Source organism: Dendrobium catenatum, unplaced genomic scaffold (assembly GCF_001605985.2).
Source record: "Dendrobium catenatum unplaced genomic scaffold, ASM160598v2 fragScaff_scaffold_114, whole genome shotgun sequence".
NCBI classification, from domain to species: Eukaryota; Viridiplantae; Streptophyta; class Magnoliopsida; order Asparagales; family Orchidaceae; genus Dendrobium; species Dendrobium catenatum.
In genome coordinates this window covers 1,845,283-1,856,381 of record NW_021318576.1, presented here as the reverse complement: position 1 = coordinate 1,856,381, position 11,099 = coordinate 1,845,283, and the positions used below count along the sequence as shown (strand labels likewise).

General features: G+C 34.3%; 2 protein-coding genes across 2 annotated transcripts; one reads left to right on the top strand and one right to left on the bottom strand.

Annotated features, from left to right (window-relative positions):
• Positions 1–1,687: 1,687 nt before the first annotated feature.
• On the top strand, positions 1,688–2,440 carry LOC114580353 (NAC domain-containing protein 22-like; the record flags this gene model as incomplete). Its single annotated transcript, XM_028697601.1, is given in 1 exon segment — positions 1,688–2,440. A coding segment is annotated over 1 exon segment (407 nt), but the record flags the coding sequence as incomplete, so codon positions are not given.
• A 1,242-nt stretch (positions 2,441–3,682) lies between these two features.
• Positions 3,683–5,336, bottom strand: LOC110102167. Its single transcript, XM_020830364.2, has one exon. The coding sequence runs from the start codon at positions 5,204–5,206 to the stop codon at positions 4,490–4,492; it is 717 nt and encodes a 238-aa protein (XP_020686023.1). The 5' UTR covers positions 5,207–5,336; the 3' UTR covers positions 3,683–4,489.
• Positions 5,337–11,099: the final 5,763 nt, after the last annotated feature.

The window sequence follows — 11,099 nt, the reverse complement described above, 5'->3', positions numbered from 1 at the left end:
GAGTAGAGAGACTATTCCACCGCAGAAATTTTGCTTAATAATTAAGATATTATGAGGAAAAAATTTAAGTTATGATGGATTAAATAGGCGACATATCATAAATTTTTTATGTTTAAATCACATTTAAGCTTATAAAAAAGATATATTTTATTTTAAATTAGCTATTTTGTTTTCAGCAAAATAGAACTTTTTTTTTGGAGAAAATAAAATCCATTAACAAAGAAGGAAAATACAAAGAAAGGCACTAAAAAGACCAACGAAGGAAAAACGACAAATTACAAGCCAATTTAAAGAAGCAAAAGGACAAAAATAGAATTTAGAAGACTACGAAGCCAGCCAAACTCAACATCTCCACCCAGTTGTCAGGCAAGGACTATCCATTGGCGGCATAAAAGCCCACAGTACGAAGTCCCAAACAGTACAAGAGAACGTCCACCAAGGTTGTCAAATACAGCCCAGGTCATCCAAGGAGGCGATTAATGAAATTGCCTCATCATTGTCTGACATCTCAATCAATCTGCATGAACCCGAAAAGAACAAAAACCAATAGAAGGGTCACTTCTGTTAGTTTTCTTTTCACAAAGCCCCAACCAAAAAACCCTCAACCAAAATCACCCAACAAACAGGCATCCAAATGCACAGATAACCCACAACTAAAAATAGTGAACTAACTAAGAAAAGGGTAAAAAATAATAGAGATGAACCAAATAATCATCTTACTTTCTTTTTTGTTTCTTTTTATGACGTTTGCAGACCCTAATGGAAAAGGCTTTTGAAACTATCTGATCCACATTTAAATTAAACATCTCATTGAAATCATCCTCAGGCCCATCAAAGCACCCCCTTGAAAGACCCCTAGAGCCAATCCAACTGATCCCTAGAAGGATCCATCTTCAACAATCCCAATTGAACTTTCAAATCATCATTAGAAATAATAGAAATAGGAGCATCCACAAATGCCACTTCTCCATTCATATTAGGAGACAAAATCGGAACCGCATAATCCAAAGGAGACCCACCAAAATCGTCATCCAAATTGTTAGAGAAATCATTCACTTCGACCGTGTTGACATCACAAGGCTCCATGTTTACAACATCTAACTTTTCATGAGACGAAACAAGAGAAATTTCCTTCAGATCCTGAACAGCAGGAACAACCAAATCACCATCATCCTTATGCATTAAATATTTTAAATTAGTTAATATTAGTAATTATTTAATATAATTTAGGGTATTTTAAATTAGTTAATATTTGTAAATTTTTAATATAATTCAGGGATTTAGATATTATAAAAAAAAATATTAAAATTTAGATGTCAGACATATACATACAAAAATATATATATGAAAACTTAAATGTCTGTCATATATGAATTGAATCATCTTCTCATCACGTAAATATAAAAAAAAATATTATGAGATGTATTTTTTTTTTTTCATCTAAAATGTTGTCATGACATTCCAGGTCAATTATTTTTTTAATTTAAATTAATTTCAACGGCATTTTAAGCTCAATTCTTCAAAATTTAAGATGACAAGCTTTTATTTAGTCAAATACAATTGAACGAAACCTGTTTACATTTAATTTTTTAATGAATGGTGTCTCTTAAACTCATTCAACTGTGTAGTTTTATAATATGATGCCATGTTTGAACCTCTACTAATTCAAATCATGAATTTTCTGAACAGGAAGACATAGTTATATGCAAAGTATACAGGAAAGCCACTCCATTAAGAGAGCTGGAACAACGGGCAGCCATGGAAGAAGAAAGCAGAGTTTCCATAGCTGACACTTCATCAACTTCCTCAGGCCATGAAACCTTACAAAATTTCACCTATGATAAGTTCATCAAAGACATGAAGGAGGAGGAACAAGAGTTGTTGCCAATAGAGGCGGCCGAGGTCTCGTCTTTGCCGGAGGCGATGATGAAGCCATCAGAGCCAGCGGCCGGCCGACAGCTGCCGAGCTTGCCGGAGCTTCAGGTTCCAAGCCATGGAAGCTTTGATTGGTCGCAGGATCCCTTCATTAATCAGCTGAGGAGCCCTTGGCTTGAACAGTGGTCTCCTTTATATGCTCAAATGCTTAATTTTTGATACAATGTATTTTCTATATTATATAAATTATATAATTATATGAATTATTATTATTATTATTACTATTATTTTACATTGTATTTATCTTTTATCAATGGTTTTATGGTGTGAGAGGGGGTTAGAATATTCCATGAGTTGTTGGATGAAAGAATTTTTGCAAGAATCTAAATGATGTATGTGTATTGATTTGGGAGTTGGTATTTTATTTTATTTTATTTTCTTTCTATTTTTTATTTTTTTTTTCAAAATGCGTGCTTCATGGAGATGTTTAAGGGGAAGTTTTGCCTATATTTTAATCCGATGAGCAAAAAATACTATTTGTAATATGGCAATTTTGCCAATTTTAGCATTTTTTTTACTATATGGTTGAAGAGCATTTAAAATTTTCTTTTAATGTTAATAAATAACAAGTGTATATTGTTGAATCCTATTTTATGTAGTGGATGATGTTGGGCCGTATTTTTTGCCACTTGTGGATCAAGAGCTTGGATGTGAAGATGATAAAGTCAAAATACTAGAGAAAGAGAGAATATGGATCTAGAACAAATCTTTATTATCCAAATCAGATGTATAAAAGTAATAGAAGCGAGGATTTTGTGCTGCAGATCTTAAGCTAAGAATGAAACAACATAGATTTTCTTTGAGAAAATAGGAAAAATGACAAAATGTTGATAACAATGATCCTCATGATGATGATCTCCTTTTTTTATAGGGCTTGGACAGTTACGGTGGATATGTATGTACAAGACATAGTAATTGTTCCATCATTCTTTGATGTAGCTCGATCGTCTATGCAAAATGAGTTGATGATCGTCATGAAAGAGGATGCAAGTAGGATGAACTCATGGATTAAGTCGATTTGAGGTCACCCTATTTGAGGTGAGGGTTGATTAACATCCAAATATAGCAGTGGAATCGAGCTTGCGTATAGTTGAAAAATTGCCTTGAGGTCACCCATTGAGGTATAAGGAGGGGAGCAGCATCTTGATGTGTTAATGAGGTCGATTTGATTGCAAGAGATGTCCTGTGGGGTAGAAACTTAACTGTTGATTTGTCTCGCATGGGAGACTTGAGTATGGTTATGAAGGATTAAGATTTGTCTAATTGAGAGAGAAACTTTTGAAGTTGTCCTTGACGGAGAGGGCAATTGCCTGAAAGATGTAGTCAAAGTTGGTCCGCCAAGCTCCAATGTTAAACTCCTTCACTCGACACAAACATAACCTGCAAGATACCTACGAACAAGTATTTGTACAAATAGTCATGAGCGTACATATACAACATTACTTTTAATCTTCTAAAGAGATGATTAAGGTTAAGATTTCAAATTTTTTAAAATCGAAATCTCTAAGAAATTAGGACTTCATTTGGGATAATTTTTAAACACATTTTTTTTTTGTTATTTTCAAAATAGTTTTTACTAAAAAACATTACTTTAAAAAACAATACAAAATTTGTCCCAAACGAAGCATAAGAATAAAATAGCTGCATTTCTTTGATTAATAATATTTGCAAGCTCAATGTTCATGGAAAGCTCATAAAACCTAATCTCAAGAAATAATGCATAAATTCTACAAAGAAACTAATGATATTTTTTAAAAGACTAGATTAATAAATCGAAATAACTTCAGACCACTTAGATAAATAGTATATACACAACACAGTAGCTTATGAATGTTTCCACTGGATAATATTCATCAGAATCAACAGAATAATTTACAAAAATATAGAGCACTGATTCCCTTTTTTTGCATAAACACCAGCTGAGAGCAACCGCTGCTTCTGTGATCCTCTTCACAGAAGTCTTACTTCACATAACGTCATTTGGCTTTCGAATTCCGAGCTCGAACCGAGATTGCATTTGCTTCGGTCATTTGTTTTCTATGTTCAAAATATAATGGCTCTGTAACATTTTTTATTACTTGACTCCATTATCTTCAGTTCTTCTCCTTTCTCTCCGGCAAGCCACTATTTCTCTCATCAGATTCCCTTTACCAAAGGAAAACAATATACTTCCAGCACCTCATGAGCTCAGACAGCAAAGATAAGCCTTTCCTCCATACAAGAAAGGCTGCTGCTGCAAAATAGCAAGCCTAAAGTGCGGAAAATTCTTACGTGCGGCGTCCGGATTCGTCTGGAGGCGAATCCGGACGCGCCACATCACCCTGGGCCCAGTACATCCGGGTGACGTGACACGTCCGGATTCGCTTCCAGACGGTCCAGACAGTGCATGTAATAATCTCTCAATGAACCGTTGGAAGAGCATGAGTGAGTTTTTTGTTGAAACTATGAAAGCCCTTGGCCCCGCCGATTCTTCGGAAGATCTTCCCTTACACATTACAAATTGGTACACTTGCCCAGGGAAGTCACAGGTGTTCATGTGTGGGGAGACAATTACTTAGCCCTGTGAGCCTTTTACCTCTTCAGACTTCTCCTCTTCAGCACGAGCATGGATATCCTCATATGCTTTCATTAAATTAGTAGAGAAGCTTTCCATGGCCTCAAAAACATGCCTTAAAGAAGACTGAAGGCTGCCAGGTTCTGATTGCTGGCTCAATGGGAGCTCATTCTGAGCAGTGGAAGTAACGGCTAGTTTCCTGTTTAGTGCCCCCAATTCCTTGTTGATAACTTGTGCTTCCCTCTCCCTCATCTTATGCAATTTTTCCATTTCTCTATTTGCAATCATCTTCTGCCGGAGCTCCATATCATAAGGTTGCCAGAGTTGACTCAGATTGGAAGCAAAAATCTTCATGGCATCCAAAACTTCCTTCTCCGAGACCCTATCAAGAACTTGAGACCAGCAATTGAATATTACAAATACAGGAGGAGCGCCTATCCTACCAGGAGAATAAGGAGGAATCCCATCAGCAGTTACTTCTGGTTCGTAGCGAAGACAAAGCACAAGCCAGCCATTCATGGATTTAACGAAGTTTTTCTGTGAATCTATCCAAGCAGAGAAGTTTCTAATCCACCTTAGCAACTCGAGTTCTAGGTGCATTACGGCATTTACATGTGAATCACTGAGTTTTCCTCCAGATGCAATGGTATCTAGATGAGTAGCTTCACAGGTGGCCTGGCGTTGAATTTGATGGAATCCCAACATGACCTTCCACATTCTCCCTAGTCTGTGAAAATCAAAATTGAAAATTATTTTTGATGGGAAGTAACAGAAATTTGAACTGGAATAGCCCCAATAAACAGGCCAACCGACGGACTGACATTTACAAACATTACTTACGGTTTACTCTATCATGATAGTAAACAATGTAGTATATTAAAGGTTTATTCTTTGGCCTACCAAGAAACGAAGGCGCATACAAAAAGAAAGAAAATCGATGTTCACTATAAAATTCTTTAATGCTATATAAAATTATCTAATAAAATAAGTTGCATTTAAAGGCTAATCACAGAAAGTTTTAATTTTTATAATATTGATTATATGGAAATTAATCTGTTAGTAAGAATTTTAATAAAATAAAAAGATTGCAAAATGAAAAAAAAACTAAACGCAATTCATTTTGTTATAATAAAATCAAATTATCCAACTTGAATTATACTAATAATATCCCCATCTATTTCACCATCACTCTGAACAATAGATCGAAGATATCTAAAATGTGTGCTCTTATTAATGACTTGATCGCTCAAAGTTACAATCCCCCCACCAGATCTATTATTACTAAAATTACACTCCATATATTCAGTTTTAGATCTACTCGAAATAAAGCCTTTAGACTCTAAGGTTGACCTCCATAATTCAAATTTACCTTCAACTCCCTCTCTAGCCTTATCAATAAGAAGAATATCATTAGCAAAAAAATACACCATGGTACAACCTCTTGCAAATGTCTAAAGCAAAAAAGATAAGGGTTTAAGGCTGGTCCTTGATGTAATCCAACTAAAATAGAAAAAAACTTGGTCAAACCACATTGTGTTTGAACATAAGTACCAGTTCATGCATACATATCCTTAATAACTTGATTATAAACATTATTAATTCCTTTTTTATATAGAACTCTCAATAGCACTTCTCTTGGATCTTTATCATATATTTTCTCTAAATCAATAAAAATCATATGTAAATCATCCTTATTCTCTCTATACTTCTCCATCAAACCTCTCAATAAATATATAACTTCCATAGTAGACCTACCTGGCTTGAATCCAAATTGATTTCGAGAAACATTAGTGTCACGCCGCAACCTACACTCCATAACTCTCTCCCATAGTTTTAAAGTATGACACATTAACTTAATTCTTCTATAATTCATACAACCTTGTGCATCACCTTTATTCTTAAAAATATGAATCAAAACACTCATTCTCCACTCATCTGACATCTTTTTAGTATTCAAAATAGTATTAAAAAATTTAGTAAACCAAGAAATTCCTTCATCTCCTAAGCATTTCCAAACGTCTATTGGAATATCATCAGGTCCAACAGCTTTTCCACACTTCATTTTCTTCAAAGCCTCTTTAACTTCAATTTTACTAATACGCCGATAAAAAAAAATCTTTATTTCCATTTAGGGTGTTAAGTTCACTAGTCAATCGCATTCTCATATACTTCATTGAAAAGTCTAGAAAAATATCTCATCCACCTTTGTTGAATAACCTATTCTAATAAAAGCACATTTTGATCTTCATTCTTAATACACATCACTTGAACTAAATCATTACTATTCATATCTCTTTATTTAGCTAACTTATACATATATCTTTAGCCCTCTTTAGTATTTAATATATTATATGAATCATAAAAAGATAAAATATTTGCATTGCAAAATTGTTTTCTTAGATCCCTTACAAGCCTCTTTATATATTTCTCAATTATCAAAATTTTTTATAGCTAAACCAATTTTTATAACAATTTTTTTTTATCTTTTATTGCACAATGCGATTCATCCACCAACTATTTTTACTATTAATAGCTTTTACCATTGACACTCCATGACTCCAAGCATATCTTTTGCAACATTCTTAATATCACTACCTTCTTTTTTCCACATAACATTAGCTTCCTCGTGCACAAACAAAATCTTAAGATCTAGAATCTTACTCTCAAAAATATTTTTCAAATTCCTCCATCTAATCTTAGAACAATGATTTACTTTATTTTTTATTTTATGTCTCTTCATCTTAAATTAGAAAATTAGATTTTATAAGAAAATATCTTTATTTTTAACCACATTCATTAATGTTAGCATCAACTTCAATCACTTTTTGATTAAGAGACTATTTTGGTTCCTGTTTAATGAAGAGATTTCACCCTAATTTTGCAAGAACTTTATAATACAGTTCCAAGTTTCACATAGGCGCAAACTTCTATGATTAATTATCACTAGTCATCAAGGCACCATTTGCTTGGCGTATAGTAACAATAAATTAATTTTTGATTGAAATTTAAGACTTATACTTGAAAAGGATGATGGGAAAAATGATGATGAACTTGATCAAGATTTTATGGTCTCATCATTCCGAGTTGTTACGGTCCCTAGTCTAATTAGTCAAAGGAGTTAATTGACCCAACCTAACGAAAAAATTCTTGTCAACAACTATAATTTTACATTATACAAAGAAATTTTGTAAACATGGAGTAGATGTTTGTCTAAGATGATAAATTTAAGTCGGCTTAAACTAACAGAGTTTTATACCCTATTTAGTGCACCCTACGGTTTATTGCTCAAGAGCTTTTGGCCAATAAGAAAAATATGAGATTTCATCGTGATCATAATTTAATGGTGTCATTTTATGACAAAATCACCTAATTAAAAGGCCCCGATCATAAATGTTTATCTATAATGTCATTTGGCAGCAACACTCCCACTCATATGACACATGACATGCCTTTGTTAGCAAAAGATTATTTAAAAATGAAATGAAGCGATACACTCAAGAAGACATTTACTCTTTGTGAGCTAAGATTATTCTTAAGTTTATCGCCTTTAACAAACAGTTGCAGATGGTGGAAGAATTTTACTTTAAATTTAATAAGTGATATATTTCAATTGAACTATTTGAATTTTTATAAATTTTCTTGATATTCTTGCATTTAAGTTAAATTCAAGCCTAAAATGATTTGTGCGAGGATTTGACAACATTTTGAGAATATATTCCACTTTGATTGAGATTTACTTTAAACACGACTATCAGCGGGAGTTTTTTTTTTTTTAATGAATCACCTTTATAAGAGGGCATTGAAGGCCTATCTTTCACCCTCAAAAAAAGTGAAAGTTGCGCTACAGCATGAACCACGCTTTTGCAAGCCTAAGATCTCATTTTTTTCCGAGGTAGATTGAATTTTTAATTTAATCACATTTCCCCCCATGAACGACATCAAGGTTTATTTAATTCTGAGCGTCCACTTCCTATGAGCGCAAGCCCTCACAGTTAATTATCCTTTCTTATGCGTAGAAGAACACTCAATTAAGGATGAAAGAATATTTAGTTGTGCAAGAAATGTTGAAATGTGCAAGTGTTTCAATCTTAGTTATGGGGGTTAAAGGTACCCCCAATCAAGATCCCATGATTCTGTCGTTCCGGGTATACTGTAGGTTTCAGTATACCAACACTAACAACCATTGATTGTAGTATCCAGGGAATTTGATTAGAAGACATGGATTGCCTCCTCTCAGGGATTCCGAGTAAACTAAAATAGATAAATAAGGATTTTAATCTTATTATAATTTGGGTTGGGATTTGTGGCTATACCTAAAGAGTTGCTCGTAGTTTATATTTAGGTTATATCTTACAACCTCGTTTATGAGTTATCTGTAGTTTGAATTTGGGTCAAGTTTTACGGCTTCGCTTGGAAGTAACCCGTGTAGTGGGCCTTACAGCTTCATTTATAAGTGTAGCCCAAAAAGCGTGTTATAGCCTCTATTAAAGGTTGCTCAAGTATGGGTTAAATGCGGGTATTATTGCTTCACTTTGGAAGTAGCCTGTATAGTGGGTCTTACGACTTCATCTAGAAGTAGCTGAAGTGACGGGTCTTACAACCTCTATTAAAGGTGGCCTGAAGGTTTCAGGGATGCATTATTTGTTTTGGGAAAAGTTTTCCCCAACACCCTAATTGAGATGGGAAGTTTATTAAAAGTGGCCCGAGTAATCAGCGATTTAAGATTAGATTATTTTTACCTAGAAATTTTAACTAAAGCCGGACTAAAATTGCTTCACCCTCAAGAAAGGTGAAAGTTGTGCTACAGCATAAACCCTGCTTTTGCAAGCCTAAGGTCCCATTTTATTCTGAGATTTCACTTCCTATGAGGGCAAGCCCTCATAGTTAATTACCCTTCTAATGCTTAGAAGAGCACTCTTGATTAAGGATGAAATGATATTTAGTTGTGCAAGAAGCATGGGCGGATCCACCCATAGCTTAGAGTGGGCAAATGCCCGCCCTAAAATATTTTTTTTTAATATTTAGAAGGGAAATTTTGAAATATTTTGGGTATTTTGGGCGTTTTGCCCCCCCCCCCCCCCCGTTTTTGGGGGTTTTCCCCCCCCCCCCCCCTAAATTTTTTTTTTGTCCTACTTTTATCAATCCTAAGCATATTTGCCCATCCCTCACAAAAATTTTTTTTTGCCCACCCTAAATAAAGAAGCTGGATCCGCCCCTGGCAAGAAGTGTAGAAATGTGCAAATGTTTCAGTCTTAATTATGGGAGATGAAGGTACACCCAATCAAGATCTCATGATTCCGTCGTCCCGGGTATATCGCAGGTTTCAATATACCAACATTAACAACCATTGATTGTAGTATACAGGGCTGATTAATTGTTATGGGTTGTTTCCGCTCAGGGATCCCGAGTAAACTGAAATGCATAAATGTGGATTTTAATCTTATTATAGTTTGGGTTTTTAAGAGTTGCCCGTAATTTATATTTAGGTTAGATCTTACAACCCCGTTTAAGAGTTGTCAGTAGTTTGGATTTGGGTCAAGTTTTACGACTTCGCTGGGAAGTAGCCCATGTAGTGGGTCTTACGACTTCATTTGGAAGTAATCCAAAAAGCGGGTCTTATGGCCTCTATAAGAGGTTGCCCAAATATGGGTTAAAAGCAGGTCTTACTGCTTCACTTTGAAAGTAGCCCGTGTAGTGGGTCTTACGACTTCATTTGGGAAGTAGCCCGAGTGACAGATCTTACGGTCTCTATTAAAGGTGGCCCAAAGGTTTCAGCGATGCATTATTTGTTTTGGGAAAAGTTTTCCCCAATACTCTAATTGAGATGAGACTTACAACTTTTGTTCAAAGTGGCCCGAGTTATCAGGGATTTAGGATTATGTTATTTTTACCGAGAAAATTTCCCTAAAGTCAAACTCTTGGCTTCTATTAGAAGTTGCCGATTGAAATTTAGGTCAGCAGAATTTTATCAACATGATGTTGGCAAATTGGTCCTGTAGGTATATTATTTTGCAGTTTTATTCACTAGTTTGACACTTACTAACTACAGTTGTTGTTGTTTTAACACTTAGTAGCCAGCAATTGTTTTCTACTCTAGCTTTCAGTTGTGTGCTTGTTGTTTTGTGCTCATAGTTTTCTTTTGCCCCCATAGTTTGTCTTTTTTAATTTAGCCCTATTGTTTATTCAGCACATTGTTTTCTTTACTAACACTATTTTTGTTGTTTATTTATTTATACTTCGCTAACTTTTATCTATTTGTTTGCAAGTGTTTGTAGCTTGCAGTTGCAGAGGGGTGTAAGAGCTCAGAGGTAGCCGCAGCTGAAACTACTACTGAGAGTTTGAGCTTGAGGGTTTTGTTTGGAGAGTTGTTTGCTTTGTTTTGTACTTAGGTTGGATAGTGAAAACATTCCTCTATATATTTTTTTAATTGCATTAATTAGTTCAAGAAATGATTTTAAATTTAATTTAAAATTTACCGCTCAGCTCGTTAACTAAATTGTATTTTAAAACTATTCATTTAATTTTAATTTAATTATTAATTAGATTCAAATTTCATTTGCTCGATTCATTTGATTAGGCTTTAATTTTAATTAGAGTTTTGATTTTATTA

Excerpts from the sequence above, each read along its gene's own strand:
- LOC110102167 (XM_020830364.2), bottom strand. The coding sequence starts at position 5,206 with ATGTGGAAGGTCATGTTGGGATTCCATCAAATTCAACGCCAGGCCACC.